Source organism: Microtus oregoni, unplaced genomic scaffold (assembly GCF_018167655.1).
Source record: "Microtus oregoni isolate MIOR12 unplaced genomic scaffold, Mior012 000011F_ref0000422, whole genome shotgun sequence".
NCBI classification, from domain to species: Eukaryota; Metazoa; Chordata; class Mammalia; order Rodentia; family Cricetidae; genus Microtus; species Microtus oregoni.
In genome coordinates, this window is record NW_024543070.1 from 32,238,600 (window position 1) to 32,264,389 (window position 25,790).

Sequence of the window (25,790 nt, forward strand, 5' to 3'; positions counted from 1 at the left end):
TTTAAAGAAGGATGGTTTATGGACACAATGGCTAAAATAAACTTTATAAAAGTATCAAAGTTATTATTGCTTTAAGCTGTAAGAACTGTGGACAAAAGTCTCCTTTTAAAGAGTTCATTATATAGATGCTCCTAAAATTCCTGTATGCCAACTGAAAGTGCTAGAAAAACACAGCAAACATCACATTAAAGAAAGAACAGAAAAAAAGGCATTAAGATGTATGGCTTTTGTGTGTATGACTGTATTATTAAATATAAATAAAGTTATTACTGTTTAACTGAAAAAGGTTTTTACAAAATGCATGTTCAAAATTAACATTTTTATTAAATCAAGTTAAAAAACGTTTATTGTAGAAAAGTCAACGAGGGTATTAAGAAAATCAAAATATACCTTTTTTTTAAACAATATATGTATATATTAGCAGCAAACTACTTCAGAGATTTTCTTTTGAGTTTAGTTATTTTAAAGAAAGCATAACAGTGTATGTTAGCAATGGAATGTCAGGAATTCACTCTTCACCCTATACTCTGTGACCTGGCCTCCTCTACAATACTTTACACCAAAGACTATGAACAAACTTAGTTTTGACTAAAGTATAGTCAAACAGTAGCTGGTAAAGTCTCACTACATCACTTATGCATTCATTATTTTCAAATATAACTAATGAGCACCATATAACAAATTTTCAGGTGTAATAACAGCCAACTGTACAACTTAGTATTTGGCTTACTGTTTAAAAAATTTGGTAACATACAAAATTTTAATCAAATGAGATAAATACTTCAATCCTATATTGCTTGCCCATTATTAAAACTCTTAATAGAAATTCTATACATAACCTGACAAACTCTAGGCAAAGATATATATGTGTATAGATACATGCTAAAGTGTATGTACATATCCACATACATCTTCAACTTTGGATTTTTAAAAAACTAATTTAAGTGTGATATCATCACTGACTGAAGTCAGCTAGTGAGAAATACTAACTACAAAGAACTGCCATACAACTCATTTATGCTTACAAATTACTCAAGCTAGAGCGAAATAACAAACTAACCACAGAAAACTCTTTTCTCTTCTCTTGCTATGTTCATCTAATAGCAAAAGAAGAAACATTTGTACAATACGCTTTCAAAGTCAAAATTATTATAGAAATTTCACTAGTCTTCAAAAATACAAAACATTACATAAATACAATTTTCTTATTGTTGAATTCCTCAGCTAGAATCTATACTTTAAAAAATCCCTTTGGATTATCCCACTTAGCACTTCAAGTTTCCATTCTGCAACTCTGACAAATGGCTCAGGTTTATTATTTTTATAGGAATCACATCTTTCAGAATTTGCTAATTACCTTTGTAATAAAGTACTGTTACCTTTGTACTAAAGTAAATAGAAGAAACTGTATCAAATATCAAAAACAACTTAATGAAACATTCAGAATATGTAATACAAGGAAGAAAAGGACAACAGGAATTCCCTTTCACCACACAAATAAAATACAACCTTTTCCATGCTGTTAAAGTAACTGTCTAGAGAATGGAGTTAGGGTAGCCCACCTTTATTTTCAATTAAAAACCTAATACAGTAGAGTGAATTATTTTTATTAATATGCACAGCAAATTACTGAAATGGTGACTTCATGTCTTTCCCTTAAAGATGGCACTTGTAGGTACAAGGATGAAGAGATGTGTACACACATCAGATGTTTACTTGAAAAGACTCTTCTACAGCAGTTTGATACTGGGCTTCCTCATCTAGCTGAAGATTCTAAAACAAGAAAAAACGTGTCAACAGGAAAATAACTATTCAATTTTATCTAATGTATTATACATCCTCGCATACATTTGCATACAAGGGAGTTTTAGGTTTTAAAATGCAAGATTAAGCTGAGCACCATGGTGTGTGTCATATTCTCAGACACTCAGGAACATGAGGCAGGAGGATACCTTGAGCCCAGGGGTTTGAAACATGCATGGACATAATGGGACCCTATCTCAAAAATAGCAAAATATAAGGTTTCAACACACAAAATTTAAAAATTAAATTCTGTTATAATTATTAAGCAATAACTAATAACTGCTCAGCTCAGCAGAGGATAAAATTTATACTGACTAAACTTATAACTAATTACAATAGGGGCTGGGGAAATGGCTCAGAGGCTAAAAGCACTGACTGTTCTTCCAGGGGTTCCCAAGAACCACATGGTGGGCTCACTACCATCTGTAATAAGATTTGGTGCCCTCTTCTGGCCTGCAGGGACACATGCAAGCAGAATGCTGTATACATAATTAATAAATAAACCTTTTTTTAAAAAAAAAACTGATAACACAATAAAGTTGTATCATTTCTAGAAAAGATTTGTTTTGAAGAGAAACTAATTTTAAGAAAGATAAGCATTTACTGAATTAATAGCTGAATAACAGCTTCTTAACCATAGCATGAAACTAAGTAACTACAGCTCAGTCATCTTTAAAGACTGACTCTATGAATAGAGCTTAGTAAGTACCTCGGTGTGGAACAGTTACTTAGAATGCACTGAGTTCCCTCTCCCTGACTCATAAGTTAAACAACAGCAACAACAAAAACCATACTCTATCTTTATCAATGCAATTTGCTGTCAATTTATGCCCCATGGATTAGCTTTAAAAAGACATCAAGTTGTCTACTTGACAAGCGAAATACAGTTTTCTATGCCATGTATAACAAAGAATTAAGAGTAAAAATAGCTGACAAAACCCATTTTGCTCTTCCAAATATAGCCCTGCAGGCACAGTAATCTGTTCTTAAAGTGGAAATTTAATAATATACAATTGCTTCCTAAAGTCACTAAAGAAGCACATGTGAATTTTACACTCCACAGACTAAAACTGCAAAGTCCATAAAAATGAAAATTATGCATGCCTGTGTTTACCTGAACAGGAAAACGAATATCAGCTATTCTTTACTGAGAATCATGTATTAAATAAGATCTTAACCACGCACAAGCTAAGTACAGTTTTATAATTAATAAAGTAAAATTATCACATCATTTTTTTAAATTACCATGAATATGAAAAGTAGAAAACGGCCCATTTGGTTTGAGGGCCTTTGTTGCCTTTCCTAAGTAGACAACCTGGTTTTTGATGGGTTTCTTTGGTTTTGTTTGTTAATGTGCCTCATATAGCAACTAACTCTAGATTTGTAACACATTCTCCCCCACATGTTGTACCAATTTTACTTTTTTTTTTTTTTTTTTGAGACAGGGTTTCTCTGTAGCTATGGTACCTGTCCCGGAACTAGCTCTTGTAGACCAGGCTGGCCTCGAGCTCACAGAGATCCACCTGCCTCTGCCTCCCGAGTGCTGGGATTAAAGGCGTGCACCACCAACGCCCGGCCAATCTTACTTTTCAAGCAGGTATAATTTTCTCTTAATTCTAAGTAATTTTTACTTAAACTTTCATTTTGCTATTAAGGGGCTTATTTTTCCAATAATTATCCCTCTAATATAAACAATAAATTCTCAGAACTTCATGAAGCTTAACAATTTTACTACTAAATACAGCACCTTGCCCTTTATCCAGTGGTCTGATTCCATAACTTGCCTGAAAACTCAAATTTAGATTGAAAAGTTAATTTAACTTTCTTAATCTTGAAGAACTCACTTACCACAAATTCTCCATAATCAAACTGATGTCTTTGATTTAGATGACTAACGAAATTTCTAGTAATCTGGCTAGGATCTCCCCAAGGAAGAGACACACAAATAGGACATGTCTATGAGAAACAGATTGTTTTAAATAAAAAAAATTACAAAATAATGAAACATTATATACTTATTGAGAGCATTAAAATACAAGCTCACGTTACTAAAAATGTCAGGTATATTTCATTGTTGCATTTTGCAGATATTACATTTCTTTAGAAATTGAAAGTCTGTGCCGACCAGTGTCAAGCAAGCCTATTTGGCAAACAGCTCAAATGTTTAGCAATGAAGCATTTAACTCAGATGTTATACTTTAGACAAAGTTCTATTGCATACTAAACAGAAACAGTATAGATAGTCAAGTGTAACTTTTAAATGCACTGAAAAATCAGAAAAGGTGTAGCTCAATTCACACCAAATATATATATATATATATATATATATATATATATATATATATATATAGGTTTTGGCTTTTTTCCCTGGAGATAGGGTCTCTCTAATGTAGTCCTAGCTGTCCTGGAACTTGCTATGTAGACTAGACTGGCCTGAAACTCACTGCCTCCCAAATGCTGGCATAAAGGTGTGCACCAGCACACCGAGCCTTCACATCACAATTTGCTTTACTACTGTGTCTGCACTCAAACCTACAGTGTCTCTTAAGGTTTGCCTGAACACACACACACAAAAAAAAAAAACACTGGATAGTATATAAACACATTGAGACAGAGTCTCACAAGGTAGCCCAGGCTGCTTTGAACTTGTGATCCTTCTAAGCCTCCCAAGTCCTGGAACTGCAGACATGTGCTACCACGTGCAGCTCTTTTCTAAAAGTCAAATCCCATAACTAGGTCATTTCCCAAGCAAATTTCCTAAGATAAATAACACTACTATAGTAAGAAAGATCATGGATATTCTATAATTTAAATCTCTAGTTATATAACTATTTAAACAAGAAACAACACATGCAGCCTATACTAACATCAATGTAGTAAGTTTTCATTACCTACAACATGTGCAATATATAATCTTATTTAATCTAATTAAAAACTATTATAGATTAGCTTGATTTCACTTACATGTAAAATAAAAATGAAATAAATTATAAAGTTTAAACTATATCCTCAAAATTTTAATGAAGTACATTTATATATCACAAAAAGAAATAGCTGGATTCTAGCCAAAGCTGACAATGTACAAGTATTATGCAAAAAAGAATACAAATCAGGGCTGGAGAGATGGCTCAGTGGTTAAGAGCATTGCCTGTTCTTCCAAAGGTCCTGAGTTCAATTCCCAGCAACCACATGGTGGCTCACAACCATCTGTAAAGAGGTCTGGTGCCCTCTTCTGGCCTGCAGACATGCACACAGACAGAATATTGTATGCATAATAAATAAATTTAAAAAAAAAAAGAATACAAATCAAATTAATTCAATATAAAACCAAGCATAATGTCTTAAGTATGAAGATTCCTCACATACCTCTTTGGTACTGTATTTGCTTATTTAACCCCTTCCCTTCTAATGAATGGTTGCAGAAATTGAAAGGAATCCTCAGTAGTTACTAGGGCATTTTTCTGAAACATGTTCTACTAGCTAAAATTATCTAACGAGTGGCTGTAAATGTTACTAATATATTTTACTCACTCTTCAAGAAGCTGGTTGTGGTAGCTCAAACCTGTAATCCCTAGTCCTATTGTAAACTATCTACATTATTCTCCTTTATATAAGGTAGTAAAATTTTATGTCACATTTCGCATCATGGTCAATCATTAGCAAAAATATGTTGTATTAATAACTTAAATCCAAATTGCAATCAACAACTTTCTACTATATATGTATAGAAATATACAGAATCGCCGGGCGGCGGTGGCGCACGCCTTTAATCCCAGCACTTGGGAGGCAGAGGCAGGCAGATCTCTGTGAGTTCGAGACCAGCCTGGTCTACAAGAGCTAGTTTCAGGACAGGCTCCAAAACCACAGAGAAACCCTGTCTCGAAAAAGAAAAAAAAAAAAAAAAAGAAATATACAGAATCATCTACTGATGCTGAGGCAGAAAGAATATAAATGCAAGGTCTGCCTAGGCAACTAAGTAAGACCCCATCATAAAATTTTATTAGAAAAAATTAAAAGGCTAGAGATATATTTTAATGGCAGGATGCTTGTGGGGCAAGTGCCCCAGTTCAAACCCCAGCACATGGTAGGGATAAAATAAAAGAGATGAAAGATTATCTTTCAGCTTAATATGTCCTCTTCCATTGTCTAAGAGTTAAAATTCTATGAAATGTATGCTCAAAATGAGTTCTTCTGGGAACATTAACAAAATGCTGGAACCCTGTATTCTACATTAATTTACACTAAAATGACAAAGAAGACAAGTATGCATCAAAATAAAAATATAGCATGATTCTTTCTTGCTTTACACATTCTTTACATATTCTCTGAAGATATAATTAAAAATATCTACTGGTTTTACTCTTTGCTTTTTGAAAAAAGGTTTCACAGTATAGCTCTAGCTGGGAACTGTTCGCCAGAGCTAGGATTAAAGGCATTCACCACCATGCCTAGTCCATTTTTATTCTTATATATAGGTATTATCTTCTGCAACAGTTCCCATGACTGGATCCAGTTCTCTACATCCAGCAGAATAAACTGAAAGGACCCAATGGAATTAGGCTCTGCTCTGCCACTACACAGAAATGACTCCCTAGTTCACCTTTCATTCTTTCTTAGACTAGTCTACATTAACTCACAGTAACTAACTTTCTTTACATGAGGTAATCAAATTTCAAATCTCATTTTTTTGCATCACAATCATTTATTAAAACTTTTAAACCCAAATTTAAATAAAGAACCCTCCCCTTTATATACAGGAAGACAGATTCATGGAACCACATGCTTTAAACGAAAGATTCTTTTGGATATATGTACTCACCACAGGAACTATCTGAAATAGATGGTTACTATTACAGTGATCCAATAAACGCTGTCTGGTGAAATTTGACTCTTGACATAAGGGACACTTAAAGGTGGGATGCCCAGAAGAACTATAAGGCAATTCAAATGAGATATACTGAAATTCAAAACCATCAACATAAAAAATGAGATGTTTCTGTTTTCTGATACATTGTTATGAATTTATTGCTGTGTTTTAAGTCATAGTTCAGTCTCATTTTATACAGTACTAATGTTTACCATTTCAGACCGTTTTTCCCCTCGCCGCATAGGGGCTAAGTACAATAGTCCATGCCTTTAATTCTTAGTACTTAGAAGGCTAAAGCAGTAAGATCCTGAGTTCAAAATCAGCCACATTTACCTAATGAAACCCATTTCCAAACAATTACAAACAAAACATGAGATCATACCTAAGAAGTCCAAATTTAATTGTAACCCCTCATATGATGCCAGAAGTCACTGTGTGTCCAGTCAAGTTTCTAACTGTTATATGCTGTGGCACAACAGTCTTATACTCTAAAGATTTGTCTCTTATACTTGTTCAATAAAATGCTAGCTGGCCAGTAGCCAGGCAGGAAGTATAGTCAGGGCAACCAGAAAGGCTCAGTCTGCCATTGTAACCCAGATGCAGAGAAAGCAAGATGAAAATGCCTCACTGATAAAAGGTACCAAGCCACATGGTTAACACAGACAAGAATTATGAGTTAATGTAGGATGTAAGAGTTAGTAAGTAGCTTGAGCTAATAGGCCAACATGTTTATAACTAATGTAGGCCTCTGTGTGTTTCTTTGGGACTGAATGGCTGTGGGACCGGGTGGGACAGAAATCTCTGTCAACAGTTCTACAGTTTACCACATTTTAGAATATACAGACAGACTCCATGGACCAGTGAAAGAGCTCAACAAGTGAAAGCACAAGTAGTTATCTGAACTGCACAAGTATACAACAGCATATGCTTTACTACCCTCCCCAAAGCACATAAAATACAATTAAAAAAGGATTTCCATCAAATTCTAACTTTAATATACCCCAGATTAAGAATCTAAGACAAAATTCAAAGAAAAAGCAAAAAGTAAAGACAGAAATGTGTAGTGGCTCAAATAACAATGACCCCCAAAGGATCATGTTTGAATACTTGGTTCCCATTTGTTAGAACTGTTTGAGAAGGACAGGCAAGTATGGCCTTGTTGGAAGTGTGTCACTGGGCAGACTTTGAAGTTTCAAACAACTGATACCATTTCTAGTGTGCTTTCTGCTTCCTCCTTATGTATCAAGATAGTAACTGTTCCAGCTGCCAATCACTAAGCCTCATACCACCATCATGGACTCTAATCTAGAAATATAAGCCCCCAATAAATTCTATCTTCTGTAAGTTGCACTGGTCATGGTGTTTTACCACAGCAACAGAAACCCTAAGACAAAGTAGTTCAAAGCAATCTAAGAATCAAGCATCACTGGGTTTTAACATTTCTGAATGTTATAGCAAGTGACAGTTCAATATTGACATCTTTGCATGAATCATGCATGGAAGAAATCTGACCAGGAAAATAGATAAGCTCTTACATGGTCCTGAGAGCAAAAACGATTTAAGCACTGTTTTTATTTCTGAAAAGCATTAGAAATAAATGGTAGAGAGAAAGAACTTCTGCAAGCTATCCTCTATATATGGAATGTGGTATGCACACAAAAACACAGCACACATAAAAAAATCACATAATAAATACAATAGTAAAAAAATCGGCTAACTAATCTATTTTTATAACCTATAAGCCTGTAACCCCAAGTACTCTGAAGGCATAGGCAAGAGGATCATGATTTTAGGGCCAGCCTAAGCTATACAGCAAAATCATGTCTTAGAGGGAAAAAAAACTATTATGAGGATTCAGGGTTATAGCTCAATGGTACAGTGAATGTCTAGCATGCTCAATCTCTGATCACCACAAATAATAATCACCTTCTATAATATTCAACAATATTATTTACTAAAGTAGAATTTTTAAAAACTTACCTTGTATTCTCTTGGTAAGTTCCTGTGTTATCAGATGAAGGTGTTTCATTCCTATTACTTAAGAAGCACAGGGTAGAAAAGAGTTAATACCCCAAATAATAAGACACCAGGACTTCATTAATGTGAACTGTTTAATGAAGATAACAGGACTGAACTTCAGGGGCTGGAGAGATGGTTCAGCAGTTAATACTTCTGATCTTTTAGGCACCAGGCACACATCTGTTACACGTGCAGGAAAAACTCATCCACATTTTTTAAAAAAAAGTGTAAACTTCAAAATACAAAATATTCATGATATTCATGGCATTACTTTCCAAATCAAGTAAGACTGTTCAAATATTCATTCCTTTTAAAATAGATTTTTACAGCAGGGCATAGTCACCACCACTCAGGATGCTGAGGCAGGAGGGATCATACAATTGAGGCCAGCTCTAGACTTACCTTTAATCCCAGTATTTGGGAGGCACAGGCAAAAACGGGTGTATCTCTGAGTCTTAGCCATCCTGGGCTACAAAGAGAATTCCAAGCCACTAGTGAAAAACACACACACACACACACAAACAAAACCTTTTATAATATTCAAGTCCAAGTGTAAATTAGAGAACAAAGAATTGTAATTACATAAAATCTTTTCCCTCAACCAGTGATATTCTTTTGGGGTGATATGGTGAAGTAGGGGCTTGGACAAAGTCTAGAAGTTATTTCAGGATGTCTTCAAACTCCTCATGTTCCTGCTTCATTCATCCTTCTGGCATTATAGGCATGAGCTATCACACTTGACCCTTGCTATTTTCTTTTTAAACATACAGGGTGTTTTGCTTGCAGGCGCCAGGAAAGGGTACAGGATTCCCTGTATTTGAAGTCACAGATGGTTGTGAGACCCCATGTAGATGCTGAGATTCAAACCCAGCACCTATGGAAGAGCACCTAATGCTCTACTAACTATTAAGCCATCTCTCTAGTGCTCCTTGTTAAATTTTTAAACTGTTGGATAAACTAAAATATTTGTGAACCTTTGTGATGTAGCTAGGATATGGTAGAAGATTGTGGCCTCCAAAGTGTAGGAGTAGGTGTCACAAAATATTTGAACTTGCCGGGCGGTGGTGGCTCCCCCTAGATTTGGAATTAGATGATTGTAAGTCACCTGATGTGGGTGCTAGGAATCAAAATACATCTGGAAGTGCAAGAAGTGCCCCCCCCAAGGAAAAACATTTCTTTTGCCAGGTATCATAACACCTATAATCCTACAATTCAGAAGCCAGCTCATCAGTTCAAAGCCTATTCAAAACTACCTAGTAGTCACACAGCAAGATTCTATCTCAGAAAAACTAAGATCTAATGATACAGCTTGTGGTATAGTGATTATCTACAATATGTAAAGCACTAAATCCCTGTGTCTGATGCCTACGCACCACAAAACAAACAAACTCAACAACAAAAAGCCACAACTCTGCCCATGTCCATACTGAAAATTCATGATGCCTTCTACGGCAATTACCACACTGCATAGGATATAAAAACAATACTAAGCCAGGCGATGATGGTGCAGGCCTTTAATTCCAGCACTTGGGAGGCAGAGGCAGGCGGATGGATCACTGTGAGTTCAAGGCCAGCCTGGTCTAGAAGAGCTAGTTCCTGAACAGGCTCCAAAGCTGAAGAGAAACCCTGTCTCGAAAAACCAAGAAAAAACAAAAGATTTAGTAGTAAGTAAATAAAGTTTTAAAAATTTAGTTGGAATATAAACTACAGTTTTACTACTAACAAAAAATTATAAAAGTTAGGAAAGATTTCACAGGGGAGCTAACAGTTTAAATTTAAAAAAAAAGCCAATAAAATGACTCATATGAACACATATGCATATACATTAACATGTATACATAATACACACAAGGTAGCACGGATATGTTAAACATGGTTTAAAGTATATACAATGATATGTAGAATTACACAGCAAAGACAAAGGTTAAAAAAAAAGGTCGAATAAAAAAGGGGTCTGGAATAAGACTTTGTGCTATCTGCCAGTTATCAGAGTTTGGAGATGATATCCTTTTTCCTAAACACCAAAGAAAATATATTGCCAGGGTTGTAGAGATGTTGCCAAAAAAACAAAAACAGAAACACCAAAACATGTACTTGCAGAAGACCTGACAACATGCTGACAACTGGCTACAACCATCTGTAACTCCAATTCTGGGGGATACAACACCCTCTTCTGGCCTCTGCAGGCACCTGCACTCACATGTACAAACACAGGTCTACACATAATTGAACAGATTGGAATGCCCAATCAGGCAGATTAGAGAACTATCAACTGAACACTAATACTATTCAGAAAATTAAGAGGGATTGAGTTACAGAAGTAACAACAGGAAAGAAACAAAACAGATAAGGAATATTGTTACTAAGACTAGACATTGTCTGACCAAATGAACCTAAGGAACCCAAATGAGCAAGGTCTGTTTCCTAGGAATACGGCAGGGAACTGTCATTTAACAAGCAATGCAGAGTACAGTGTCAGGCAACAGAGGCATCAAAGTTTAAGGTCAGGATAGTCTATATATCAAGGTCTACACCAGCAGGGCTACATAGTGAAACCAAATCTCAAAAAAAGAACAAAACAAAACAAAAACAAAGCAGTCCAATAAGCAGTGACTGTATAAGTAGGACACTAGGAACTTTGCTGACAATTCAGAATAGTGTTGAAAAAAAAGATAACATTACCCCATATTTAGAAGAATTAACAAGTGCACACACCTTCAGTCCCAGCACTTGGGAGACAGAGGCAGGCAGATCTCCCGAGTCTGAGGTCAGCCTGGTCTACAAAGCAAGGTCCAAGACAGCCAGGGTTACACAGAAACTGTCTCAAAAAACCAATAATAACAAAAATAATAAGACAAAAACAAATAAATGTGTGCTTATAATACAGCAGAAGTACAGTAAACAAAACACAGGGATAAAAGAATCCACAGGAATTTGGTTTTAAAAAGTCACTAAATGAAAAATAACAATTTTCTCTACTGACAGTAAACCAAGTAAGTTGAGAACCTGGGTTAAGTTCTGCAGAGCAGTGAAAGCAGCCTAAAGAACTTACCAGAAGTTTCAGCTAAGTACTCAGAAAAACATTCAAAAGCAGTGGGATAATTATATAGATAACCAGAGTGCTTAAAGATGGCTAAAATATGAATAGTAGCAACATGGATCAAGCACTAAAATTAAAATTTTATTTATTTGACTAAGCACACTGATTTTCTTTTTTTTTTTTTGGTTTTTCGAGACAGGGTTTCTCTGTGGCTTTGGAGCCTGTCCTGGAACTAGCTCTGTAGACCAGGCTGGTCTCGAACTCACAGAGATCCGCCTGCCTCTGCCTCCCGAGTGCTGGGATTAAAGGCGTGCGCCACCACCGCCCAGCAAGCACACTGATTTTCACAAACTATTATAAGACTAAAGAAACTGCATTTCTTCACACTTTTGAACACAAGCTTGTCATTAATTTTCTAAATGAAACAAAACATTTAGGGATACATGTGGAAATGATGAAATATGAAGAAAAACGAGGTTAACCATCCAAATGGAAGAACTGTAGTTATAGGAATATGGAGTTTAAATGGATACAGCTCACAGGAAACTGTTCTGATAATCGCTCTATTTATTGACCTGGTTAGCAGCTAACTAGGTATACAAATTATTACTATTATTTACTTTAACGGTATTGAGCTTCTGTTACTTATTCAATATCATACCTGGGTGTACATATGGAGAATAACAAAAAAAATTATCAAAAATACCTTTATTAAAAATTAGTTAAAGAATACTCATAGAAGGGCTGGGGAGACATATGCTTAGCAGGTACTTGCTATTAAGCCTGATGACCACTAGAAGTGGGGGTGCAAGCCTTTAATCCCAACAGAAGCAGGTTAATCTCTGAGTCACTGATGCTAGCTAAGGTCAGCCTGGTCTACAAGTTCCAAAGCAGCCATTTATTTATATATCTACATATATGTGTATATATGTGTGTATATGTATATATTACAATAGTAAAAATTGTGTTATAATATAAGAAATATTGTAACATTAAAAATTATTCTACATTATACATTAATGGAGAGAATTTATACAGAAAAAACTAGAATGGTGAAAGAACTGTGAAAAAAGTGGAGAAATACACATAAGTAACAACAAACTTAGACAATATGTTCCTTTTGCTGAAAATTTCAGGACTATTTATTGTATTCTAGAAGCTTCTGATAGCTCTAAATCAATCTCTAGTAAATAAAACACTACCTAAATATTTACCAAATATCAAAAAGTATTTATTATATTAAGATCAGCTGGTTGAGGGAGAATGGCTTAGTCAAAGTTTAACATCTAGTTAAACATCAGCTTAGAATCTGCTTAGACATTTGTTTACACCCAGCCCAGTACTCCATATACTCTCTCACCCCACTTAAAAATAAATAAATTAAGGCAGGCAGGTAGGCCTGGACCCAAATTCAATCACCAGGACCCAGGAGAAAAAACTGAGTCCTCCAAGTTGTCCTCTGACTTCCAAATATACACAGCGCACACACACACACACACACACACACACACACACGTAATAAATGTTTATGTAATATTTATAAATGATGCAACAACAAAACAATAAAAAATAAATCCCTATTTTTTTTTTTTTAAAACTATATGTGGTACCAGGTTTGGGACTGTGCATTTGTAAGACCAGTGCCCACGAGAATCAGAAGGAGTTCAAAGCCATCACAGGCAAAGTACTAAAACCAGCTGTGGATATATTATATACAGTCTCAAAATAATAGTTTTAAAAAAAAAAGGAGAAGCACTATCAGAATAAAAACTTCAAATGCTAAACCTATTTCTTAGAGGGCAATGAAGGAAGAAAAAAAAATCAAAACAAAACCACACTACTATTTAAATACATTATTGAAAGTGATTTTGCCAAATTTTCAAATTGTTTCACATGAAAATCAGTTGAGTCTTCAACTTCCAGATACAGTTTTTATTCAAAGAAAGACTGCCAGAATGATTTTAAGTAACATAAACTTAGGTATAAGTTTAGGTATCATAAAGTTGGTATCAGCGATACAACTATCAAAAAAATTTTGAAGGTAAATTCTAGTTAGGACACCTAGTGTAATTTGTTAAACATATACAAACCAAAATTCCCGCCGGGCGGTGGTGGCGCACGCCTTTAATCCCAGCACTCGGGAGGCAGAGGCAGGCGGATCTCTGTGAGTTTGAGACCAGCCTGGTCTACAGAGCTAGTTCCAGGACAGGCTCCAAAACCACAGAGAAACCTTGTCTCGAAAAATTAAAAAAAAAAAAAAAAAACAAAATTCCCATAGCAATTTCCATTTCAATTATTAAAATTTTGCTTTTTTTTTTTTTTTAAATATTTATTATGTATACAATAGTCTGTCTGTGTGTATGCCGAAGGCCAGAAGAGGGCACCAGACTTTATTACAGATGGTTGTGAGCCACCATGTGGTTGCTGGGAATTGAACTCAGGACCTTTGGAAGAGCAGGCGATGCTCTTAACCACTGAGCCATCTCTCCAGCCCCCTAAAATTTTGCTTTTAAAATAAATGCTGCTTACCTGCTCCTTACTGGATCTTGAGAAGTCTTAAAGTTTGGAATGACAGAAGAAACACCATATTCATCCTGATACTTCTTACAAGATTTGTAATGATGTCTCATGCGATAGAATTTAATCTGTAAATTATTGGTTAAAATATACCTTTTAATTTAAAACAGTATACAAATTTGAGACACTGTCAATAGAAGGAAAAAAAGATGAAAATAGGTAACTAAATATTTCATTTAAGATCAAGTTTAGTGTAAGGCATGATGGCACACAGCTTTAACCCCATTCAGCACTAGGTAGAGATCTCTTAGAGGTCAAGGCTAATCAGGTCTACACAGCGAGTTTCAGGTCAGCTAGGGCTACACAGAGAGACTCTGCCGCAAAAAAAAATAATAAAAAAAATAAAAAAAAAAAATAGATAACACATTTTTGTTCATGCACACAAGTTCAGCTTCAACTATACCATTGGGGGAAATTAACAAATAATTTTACACTTGAAATGATAATACTGATAGAAAAGGCCAGGCCAAAAAAAAAAAAAAGAAGAAGAAAAAGAAGAAAAAAGAAAGAAAAAGCCAGGCTCAGTGGTGCAACCTTATCTCAGCATTTGGGCAGACAAAAAAAAAAAAAAAATCAGCTGTTCAAGGTCATCCTCAATTATGAGCTCAGCCCACTTGGGCTACCTGACAGAATAGCTCAGAAAACAAAATGCAAAAGAAAGAATACTAAGAGGTTGCCTCATGCTTCTAGGTGTTTGACTATTATTACAGCCTGTAAGAATTAGAAAGCTGGTTAAAGAATGATGGTCCCATGTTCATATTGGGAAAATTTTTTGGTTTCTCACTGAGAAGTGAGGCAAGAATCCTGCAAGTGTGTTTTCATTTCTCTTCCTTTTCAGTTCAACATCTTCAGAGATAGAAAACAGACCTGGCTTTTGTAAATAAATGCTCTAAATATAAGGAAATATCAAAACCTAACTACGCCTCACCAGTACAGCCTTCTTCAAGTAGATTAGAGAATGCTACTTGTTTATAAATCTGATTATCCCGTGTCTTAAAACTTAAACCAGACTTCTGCGAAATATTTCATGATTTCTTAAATACCTAAGTGAGCAGCTACAGAGGTTTGAGTTCTATTAGGCTAAATAAATTAACATTTGAAAGACTGTGAGCTTATTGAGAAAATAAAATTTTAATCTTAAAGATAAAAAAACTCAAGGTTTTTGATACACAAGCTTCTAGTCTTTTCTACATAACTCAATCTAAATAACATCCTGTTTATTTTGTTTTTGAGACTATCTCAATTTGTAGCCCAAACTGGCTGTGAACTTGCAACGCTCCCAGTTCAGCCTTCCTGAGAGCAGGGATTATAGGTGTACACCACACTGCCTGGAAATGTCTTTCTTTTTAAAACCATGTTCACCAGGAAAATTAAAACACTGTCATAATATAACTCTACCTTTTTTGAACAGCATCTGCAGCTACCAGAAAACTTCCTCATGATATTTTCAAGATCTAAGGCCCGTTCTGGACATGCTCTTTCTCTTCTCGTCACACTTCCACGACACAGGGGACAATGAATTCCACTTTCTCTCATTGCAGTCAGGAAACATTTTCTACAGAAACTAAACCAAACATTTGTGACATATTAATTACAGAAAAAAATTACTTTTATTTCCATAACTAAACATAAATGATATGGATATGTACATATACAAGGTAGTAAGGTTATTCAAATGTATGTACAGTCCAAATTTAAAATTATCTCTCAAACAGTAAGACTAATAATTGGATTATATGGTAACAAAATGAAACGAAATTCAAGTCCATTTTACAACTTTCTTTTTGAGAAGGGTCTCACTCTGAAGCTGAAGTTTAGACCCTAATGAAGCAATCCTTCTTTAACTTCCTAAAGCTTGAGAAAGCTTGGGAAAGAATAGAGTAAAGCAGGTTTTCTTGGTAGCAGCAATTTCTCAGGTCTGCTCTGCTTGCTAGAGGCAAGCAAGCGCTTCATCTAAGAGAGGCTTCCTGACTCAGCTTTAGCTGCAAAACCCTGCAGCTCTTTTAAGAGGTCCTGCCACAAAACTCTTAAATGGTGTTGATGAAAAGCTGAACGCTTGCTTTTTGGTTTTCATCTGTAGCAGAAAAAAAGCTGAGTTGGTTTTTTTGGGGTTTTTTTTTTTTTTTGCTTTTTCAAGACAGGGTTTCTCTGCGGTTTTGGAGCCTGTCCTGGAACTAGCTCTTGTAGACCAGGCTGGTCTCGAACTCACAGAGATCTGCCTGCCTCTGCCTCCCAAGTGCTGGGATTAAAGGCATGCGCCACCTGAGTTGTTTTTTTTTTTTTTTCTTGGTTTTTCGAGACAGGGTTTCTCTGTGGTTTTGGAGCCTGTCCTGGAACTAGCTCTTGTAGACCAGGCTGGCTGAGTTGTTTTAAAATGCCGGCTTTCTGGGCCGTCCTGCCAGGGCAAACTCTAACTCCTTCAGGCAGGTGGTCCTACTACCAGAGCGTTTGAGTGTAGCTTCTGAGTGCACTGATGCAGCTTACTTGCTGGCAGGGACCTTGAAACGCCACAGAGTTGTGGCAATAAACATGGCTACAGCTCGTACCTCTGTCATGGTTCTGGAAAGCTAAGGAATGGGCTGGATCCAGCCGCCAAAGCCATGGCTTCAATCCTACCCATATTGCTTGGTAAATTAAAGACTAGTGTGGGGGGCTGGAGAGATGGCTCAGTGGTTAAGAGCATTGCCTGCTCTTCCAAAGGTCCTGAGTTCAATTCCCAGCAACCACATGGTGGCTCACAACCATCTGTAATGAGGTCTGGTGCCCTCTTCTGGCCTGCAGACATACACACAGACAGAATGTTGTATACATAATAAATAAATAAATATTTAAAAAAAAAAAAAGACTCGTGTGGTCAGAAAGAGAGATATACAGTAAAGAGAGATTCAAAAAATAAAAAAAAATAACTCTAAATAGTTTACATGTGTTTAAAAATATATGCAGGCTTGAAAGAAAAGTTAAAGTTCTTGAAGTAAAGAGAGTAGTTGGGTGTGGTGGTACACACCTTTAATCCCAATACTTGGAGGCAGAGGTAGATTGGCGTCTGTGACTTCAAGGTGTGGCAGGACACACCTTTAATCCCAATGCCTGGGAGGCAGAGTCTGAGAGTTCAAGGACAGCCTGGTCTACAGAGTTAGTTATTCTGGAACAAAGATTTGTTGGAAAGAAGTTCAGAGGAAGTCAGAGGGAGGTAACTGAAAATAAAAATTAGCAAAATAACCAGGTGGTGGTGGTGGTGGTGCACGCCTTTAATCCCAGCACTCGGGAGGCGGAGGCAGGCAGATCTCTGGGAGTTCGAGACCAGCCTGGTCTACAAGAGCTAGTTGGAGGACAGGCTCCAAAACCACAGAGAAACCCTGTCTGGAAAAACCAAAAAAAAAAAAAAAAAAAAAAAGCAAAATACATTTTATGTATGAGACTGTCAACAAATAATATTAAAAAATTATAGTGAGCTCCCAATTAGAGCTATATTGTCAAACTTCATCTCAAAACTCAAAAAAAAAAAAGGGGGGGGCCGATATCTTGGCCCATGCCTATCATCCCAGCACTTGAGAAGTAGAGACAGGAAAATCAGAGTACAAAGCCTGTCTCAACTATCTAAGGAGATCAAGGTCAACCTGGGCTATATAAGAGAAGTCTCAAAGAAAGAAAACTAACGTTTCCCAGATATGTTATTATATGTAAATTTTCATTTGGATTAGAGTTTCTAACAGTGTACAAATATTCCTTGACATTTTAAAAAAAAAGTGATAGAAACTATGATGATTGGTTTTAAGCGTCAACTAGGCACAACCCAGAACCTCCTGGGAAGAGAAAGTCAAGTCAATAGAGGTATTGTCTAGATTAGGTTGGCTGATCTTTGGGTGTATTTTACTGTTGTTTTGATAGTTACTGATGCAGGAAGACCCAGACCATTCAGACAGCAGCCTTCCCTGGTTTGGGGCCCTGAACTGTATAAAAGAAAGCCGGCTAAGTAGCCAACAAGGTTCAGTGCATTTACTATATACCTGTTCTTGACTAGATGTAACACTTTAAATTCCTGCCTTGATGTCTCCAAAGAAACAGACTGCAATTGTAAATCAAATAAACCCTTCCTGGGGGCTGGAGAGATGGCTCAGTGGTTAAGAGCACTGACTGCTCTTCCAGAGGTCCTGAGTTCAATTCCCAGCAACCACATGGTGGCTCACAGCCATCTATAATGAGACATGGCTCCCCCTTCTGGCTTGCGGGCACACATGGAAGGAATGCTGTACACATAATAAATAAATACAGCCCGGTGGTGGTGGCGCACGCCTTTAATCCCAGCACTTGGGAGGCAGAGGCAGGCAGATCTCTGTGAGTTTGAGACCAGCCTGGTCTACAAGAGCTAGTTCCAGGACAGGCTCCAAAACCACAGAGAAACCATGTCTCAAAAAACAAAAAATAAATAAATAAATAAATACATATAAGAAAAATAAATAAATAAAAAAAATAAACCCTTCCTTTCCTAAGCTGCTTTGTGACAAAGTATTAAAAAAAAATGAAAATAAACAGAAACTAAGAGATTTTTAAGATTACAAAGTAAAATAAGAGAAATAACCTTATCAACAGCCACTCTATTTTCTTCTGAAATGTCTTTTGGATACTTGCCTCAAACACACTTTATTTTTGACCTTTTGAAGAACAGTATTGCTATGTGGCCCATGCTGGTATCAAATTAGTGGCAATCCTCCTACCTTACCTCACCTCCCAAGTGCTGTTTTCATGCCTGGTTGGGGGCGGGGAGAAAGGCATGGGAACCTTGCATATGCTAACATTGGGCTATGTCCCCCAGTTTATTTTGGTGTTTTGAAACAGAGTCTCACTTAGTTGCATAGTCTAGCCTTGAAATTGCAATTGTCCTTTCTTTCTCGGTCTTCCCAGATGCTTTTGCAGGCCTGTACTACCCAAGCCAAATTTGTTTTGTTTTTCCTTGCTGGGGATTGAACCCAGACCCTTGTGCATGCTAAGCAAGCATTTTTACATTAATACCCTCAGTCCTTTGTTTTTACTTATTCTTTAAAACGTTATATCTGAGTATTATAAGGTATCTAACAGTGCTGTGGTTAAGTCTTTTTGTTATTGCTTTGCTTTTTGTTTTAATTCTTTCAGTTTATGTCTTGCCTGTTTTCTTCTTATCCTGTATCTCAGGATACAGCTCTCTCAAGTTATGTAAGTATTCTCCAAAACTTGGGTCTGTCTAGGACCTTTTCCCTTCTTGCTTTCAGTTACATACATTCCTCAGTGAATATACCCACAAAGGCACTCCATTTATTACAGATCAATGTACAATATATACATTGAAAAAATGGACATGCTGGGCTGGAGAGATGGCTCAGAGGTTAAGAGCATTGCCTGCTCTTCCAAAGGTCCTGAGTTCAATTCCCAGCAACCACATGGTGGCTCACAACCATCTGTAATGAGGTCTGGTGCCCTCTTCTGGCCTGCAGACATACACACAGACAGAATATTGTATACATAATAAATAAATAAATAAATATTTAAAAAAAAAAAAAAATGGACATGCTGTCATTAAATCTTATACAATATCCTTAAACGGTCAGGGGTCTCTTCTCGGCATAACCACTATCACCTTAGTTTAAGGTTCTAATCATTCTCTTTCCTGACATATCAATGTGTCAATCATATTAGTCTCAATTGTCAACCTGAAATTTGACACTAATAAAAACTTTCTAAAAGTGAAACCACACTATCTATGCTGCTTTCCTGCCAAAATAGGTCTCTGATTTGTAGGAAAACATACAAATGGCTCACCCTGTAAATTCCTGCCAATATCCAAAGTTCATATGAGGATAGCCATCTTCTGTACTCCTCTTTATCACAGTACACAAAGTAAACCTATACAAGGTACACCCCACTGTGCCCCAAATACAAACTGTCATCAGTAACTTCATAAAGAAAATCAGCCATTTATATTTATATTCCTAAACTGATTTAGACACTTGCTTCTTGCTGCTAACATAAAAATTACTACCTAAAATCTTGTAAATATCAGTAACACTCATTTATAGTTTTCTCCACTAGACCATCAACAGTTACCAGAAAAAGTACTTCTTGCTCCAAATAGAAAGCATTAGACAATTCCTATTTGGAGAAATAAATGAAGATTGAAGAGACATTTATATCCTGATAAAGTTATTATAACGAGGGGCTGGAGAGATGGCTCAGTGGTTAAGAGCACTGACTGCTCTTCCAGAGGTCCTGAGTTCAATTCCCAGCAACCACATGGTGGCTTACAGCCATCTATAATGAGACCTGGTGCCCTCTTCTGGCATACACAGACAGAATATTGTATACATAATAAATTTTTTTTTTTTTGGTTTTTCGAGACAGGGTTTCTCTGTGGCTTTGGAGCCTGTCCTGGAACTAGCTCTGTAGACCAGGCTGGTCTCGAACTCACAGAGATCCGCCTGCTTCTGCCTCCCGAGTGCTGGTATTAAAGGCGTGCGCCACCATAAATAAATGTTTTTTAAAAAAAAAAAAAAAGAGATAATGATGTAAGAAACCAATACAGTAGTTTCAAATAATTCTAGTTATAAAGAAAATCAATTTCTTCACCCCATTCGGTTCAGTCAATCTAGACCCTGTTCCATCATTACTCGCCTTCCCGTCTATATAAAACTTTTCCTTACTCTTCCTCCTTTAAATATACTGTTCAGCAACTGGAGGAAAAGTGGGGTAGAAAGCTATTCTGCTCATGTCAAAGTCCAATAAGTTAATCTGAAGAAAGTCAGAACTAAGTTAAAAAAAATCATCACTTGAGGTGAAGCCAAATTACAGTCCTTCATTTTAAATATAACATAGGAAATACAGTGGAATTTTGTGCAGTTGTGAGGGGACTAAAAATTATAATGGGGTCTGAGTTAGTGATCCCAGAGTATCTGAAATAATTCTGTACATAAGATCTACCAAACCCACACACACAGCAACTACTTACTATAGTTTCTTCTCACCTCATCTGCACCAAACGGATAGTCAGGCTGTCATTCATCTTTTTCTGTATAAAACTTAACTTTATTGTTTTAAATTATGTTTACGTGTGTGTGCATGCATGTGGAAATGTGCATGTGAGTGCAAGTGTCCGGAGAAGCAAAAGATATCGGAACCCTTAGAATCAGTTAACAGTTGTCTATCAGCTGTAGGTGGCAGGGACTGAGCTCAGGGCCTGTGGAAGAACAGTAATTGTTCTTAACCTCAGAGCCGTCTCTCCAGTCCCATCTTTCTTTCTCTCTTTCAGGGTTCCGCTGTGTAGCCCTGGCTGTCCTAAAATTTGCTCTGTAGACAAGTGCTGGCCTCGAACTCACTGAGATCCACTTGCCTCTGCTTCAAAGTACTGGGATTAAAGGCGTGCACCACCATGAATAAGCTCCTTAATCTTTCTTGATGAGCAAAAATAACTTAATAACTTAGACATTTCATCCCTAAAAGCTAATTCATCCGACTACCACAGAATAGTGTAAGTGGAGGTGGAGAACTGTGGAGAGCTAGCTAGCCCTTGCCCAGGAGAAGACGGCCAACACAAAAGGAGCTCCGTGTTTTTTCTGAAGATTTTTAAAATCATATTGCTTTGTGTGGGCATTTTTTGTCTGTTTCGTTATATATTATCGTCCCATTTTGCAGTTTTATGGGTCTTATTTGTTTCTTGTCTTTTCCTTTTTTTTTAGGCCTCGTTTGTTTCAGCTTTTTCTTTGTTTGCTAAAGACTGAGGTAAAGAAAGGGCAGGTAGGTGGGGAGGATCTGAGAGAGGTGAAACCGTGATCAGACTATAATGTGCAAAATTTTTTAATTAAAAAAGATTAACAATGTCAAAAATTAACAACAAAAAAGTCATCTGTAGTTAGACCTGTGACTAAGAAACCAAAGTTCTATCCACTACCCTTATTCTTTTTTTTTAGAGGGGATTACTGGTACTATTGGGTGGTTGTGTTCTGTGACCAGTCTTGCAGGGTGGCCTGGAAGTCACTACATGGCAAGGCTAGCCTCAAACTCAAAACCTTTCTGTTGTTTGAGCCTCCCAAGCACCACCTCACCTGGCTTGTAATTATGCCTTGAAAATTCTAAGTCCCACCATTAAAAACAAAAGATTGGAAAGAAAAACTTAACCAGAGACTTGTTCAATTCTTTGCAGCTGCTTGGAAGCAGAGAACCTTTTTAGGCCGCACCAGCCAGAAATCCATCTAAGTTTGGAAAGGGGCCTAGGAGTTGGTTATCTTTGCTTTAAAAAGTCCCTCAGGGGAGCCCACGTGCTAGTGCACGCCTTTCACCCCCGAGGCAGGTAGGTCTCTGTGAGTTCCAGACCAGCCAGAGCTACAGGAGACTCTGGCTGGGCCGTGCGCGCCTTTCACCCTCGAGGCAGGTAGATCTCCGTGAGTTCCAGACCAGCCAGAGCTACAGGAGACTCTGGCTCAAAACAAACCAAGTTCCCCGGGAGGCGGTTGTGTTCACCACCCAGGTCTGTCATTCGCTTACAGACTTGACTGAGGTCTGTTTCCCACCCTCACGAAACTGGCTGTCGGGAAAGCCATTGAAGCTGTTCTTGCACCTACCTCCGGCCACCCTGCCTGCCATCTTTGTGCTCCACCTCCTCCCCGGAGTAGGTACCTCCTCCAGCGATAGTAAACAGAAGGAAGGCACAAAGGGGCGACCTCAAGCCCAGGAAATCCTGCCAGATCCAACCCACCGTGGGAGGGAGGAAGAGGCTAACTCGGCTTACACCGCTTTATCCCTGAGTTGTAAAATTCGCTCAAAGATGGTGTGAAAAAAAAGGGGGTCAAAGGTCGGGGGAGGAGGGGGCGGTTCTCGCACAGCCAGGGGCCTGGGTCTCGAAAACCAAGACGAGCCCAAAAAACGCGGCAGGCGGCTCGCCCAGCGCGTCCACAAGCCCGACACCTCCGCGGGGCCCAGCACTCAACGCCCGGGCCGCCACAGGGGTTGCTAGGAAACAAAAAGGCTCCACGTTCTCTGCCAGTGCCCTCCGGCCTGGCACGGAGGCCGCCGGGAGGGCCCGAGCGCCGGCCTCGGGCGCGCACAGAGCGGGCGGCGGGGGCCAGGCCGGCGGCGGGGAAGGCCGGGGCGCGCGGGGCGCGGGCGAGGGGCGTCCACTCACACGTGCTGACAGGCCGCGGTCCGCACCGGCGTCTTGAACACCTCCTGACAGACGGGGCAGTAGAAATCGTCTTCCGTGTAGGACGTGGCCGCCGAGAGCTCCTCGGACATGGCGGGGGCTGGGCGGGAAAGGCGACGGCGCCGGCGGGGGCCCGGGTGGTAGTGGCGGCCCTCGGCCCTCGGCCCCGACAGAGCCCTGAAGGGGGAGGGAGCGGTGTCAGGAAGCGGCTCGCTCAGGAAGCCGCCAGCGCCAGGAAGGGGGCGGGGCTCGGGGGCGGGGCGGAACACCGAGACAAGGCAGCAGCACGAGCAGACCCCGCCCATTCTCGGCGGGCGCGCGCGGCGCGAAGGCGGGGCTCAGCGGGCGGGGCGGCAGAAGACGCACTCATTGGTTGCGCCGCGGCTTCTATCGCCGGCGCGCGCCGAAGCCCCACCCCTCCCGGCCGCCATGGTGCCGAGGCCCCGCCCCCAGCGGCCAGGCGCCGACGCTACCCGGTTCCACGCTCCGCGGCTTGCCCGCTCCGCACGGCCCGCCCTCCGCACTCTGAGCGCTGCCGCGCGACCCGCCCGCCCCTCCGGCGCGCTCGCCCAGCCTCACCTCACGTCCCCGCGGCGCGCTGGGCCTTAAGCGCCCTCTCCGTCACGGTCCGGCCCAGCGCGGTCGTCGGACTCCAGCCCCGCGGCGCACAGGCCTCAGGGGACTGGGCCCGACCGAGGCTCGTGGAGCACTGCCGAGCCCCCACCCCCGGAGCCGCAGTCCCGCTGCATTGCGAGGCCCGCAGCTCTCTCGCAGATCACCGCCCACCGCCCGGTGGGGACATGGTAGCCTCCCCGGCCCCCATGGCAACCGGGAGCGGCGTGGCGGCGGATTGTGACGAAGGCAATAGGCGGCCTGCTTCACCCGGTAGCCTAGGCCGCCTGCAGGGGATGGATTCCGTTTCTTGTCCTCTTACTGCGTTTGTGTGCATTTTAATTTCGTTCTCTCTCTCTCTCTCTTCCTCTCCCTCCCTTCCTCCCTCCCTCACCCCCCCCCCCCCCCGTCTCTCGTTTTCCAAATATTACCAATATAAAGGATCTGATTTTCCATTATTTGTACTGGCCACGTTTGGATTCACAATCTGGTTAGTCTTCTGTAATTGGGGAGACTAAGATAGACAGCCTGAGCTGATGTGGAATTTGAACCTTGGGTTAAACAAAAAGACAGATTTGCACGTTTCAGACTAGTCACATTGACCTTCCACCCTAATACCTTTTTGAGTAAAGAGGGTGAGAATGATAGATTGGAAGAAGGAGCTAGAAGCATGTACCTACACATTCCATCTAAGTCACTAATCCGTTATTTTTGCCTCGCTTCAGAAACAAGTGTGTGTTGGGCTGGAGTGATGGCTCAGTGGTTAAGAGCATTGCCTGCTCTTCCAAAGGTCCTGAGTTCAATTCCCAGCAACCACACCATCTGTAAAGAGGTCTGGTGCCCTCTTCTGGCCTTCAGGCTTACATACAGACAGAATATTGTATACATAATAAATAAATAAATAAGTAAATAAATAAATATTTTAAAAAAAACAGAAACAACTGTGTAGTCTTGAATGAGCCCTTAATTCCTAGGTAAAACCACATGAAATAGGAACACCAGTAGGGGGAAAGACAAGGTAAGGAAAATCCACAATATACGAGGGAACCTTCAGTAAACTTTAAAGTTCCCATGTCATCTCATGACAAAAAGGGGTTTTGTTTAAACTCTTAAAACACAGTCTAAATTAATTATAATAGATGTCATCTAAGACACTAGGTAGGGGGACAGGGAGATGGCTCAGTGGTTATGAGCACTGGCTGCTCTTACAGAGGACACATTCAATTCTCAGCACTCATATGGCAACTCAGGGCCATCTGCAACTCCAGTTCATGGGCACTAAACATGAAGGTGCACTGGCATCCATGCAGACAAAACATTCAGAAAAGAAAAGAAATTCAAAGAAAAGTAGTTGGTTTTTTTTTTTTTATAACAAAAGACTTGCTGGATGGTGGTGGCGCATGCCTTTCTTTAATCCCAGCACTTGGGAGGCAGAGGCAGGCAGATCTCTTGAGTTTGGGCCAGTCTAGTCTATAGTGTGAGTTCCTGGACAGCCAGGGCTACACAGAAAAACCTGTTTCGGGAAAAAAATAAAATAAAAAAAAGGAAGAAGACCCTAGTCAGGTCCCTACTGTAGTTCATCATCACCGTCGTTGTCCTTCGTATTGTAAAGTAGAAACTGGTAGGATACTGGTCTGGACAGAGCTCATGTCACACCAGGCTATCCTAACGTGGAGTCAGCCAAAGTCAAATTTGAAACTAAATTATCT

At 39.2% G+C, this 25,790-nt stretch overlaps 1 protein-coding gene across 2 annotated transcripts; it reads right to left on the bottom strand.

The window, feature by feature from the left end:
• Positions 1-328: 328 nt before the first annotated feature.
• Positions 329-24,064, bottom strand: LOC121453681 (E3 ubiquitin-protein ligase RNF138-like). 2 transcript variants are annotated; one of them, XM_041660611.1, is made up of 8 exons: positions 24,049-24,064; positions 23,452-23,646; positions 15,705-15,870; positions 14,259-14,374; positions 8,651-8,707; positions 6,623-6,734; positions 3,652-3,759; positions 329-1,773 (listed from the first exon to the last, which is right to left on the bottom strand). In XM_041660611.1, exons 2-8 carry the CDS (start codon positions 23,559-23,561, stop codon positions 1,705-1,707), a joined length of 738 nt encoding a protein of 245 aa, XP_041516545.1. In that variant the 5' UTR covers positions 23,562-23,646; positions 24,049-24,064; the 3' UTR covers positions 329-1,704. The 2 variants fall into 2 exon arrangements, with proteins under 2 accessions (XP_041516545.1, XP_041516546.1); XM_041660612.1 differs by lacking the exons at positions 3,652-3,759; positions 24,049-24,064 and having other exon boundaries at positions 23,452-23,675.
• Positions 24,065-25,790: the final 1,726 nt, after the last annotated feature.

Bases quoted from the DNA above. Each gene is read 5' to 3' on its own strand.
- LOC121453681 (XM_041660611.1), bottom strand. From the start codon at position 23,561: ATGTCCGAGGAGCTCTCGGCGGCCACGTCCTACACGGAAGACGATTTC. The intron at 6,735-8,650 runs GTAAGTTTTTAA...ATTGCCTTATAG, and splicing joins ACTTACCAAGAGAATACAAG to TTCTTCTGGGCATCCCACCT. The intron at 3,760-6,622 runs GTGAGTACATAT...TGTTTCTCATAG, and splicing joins TATTTCAGATAGTTCCTGTG to ACATGTCCTATTTGTGTGTC.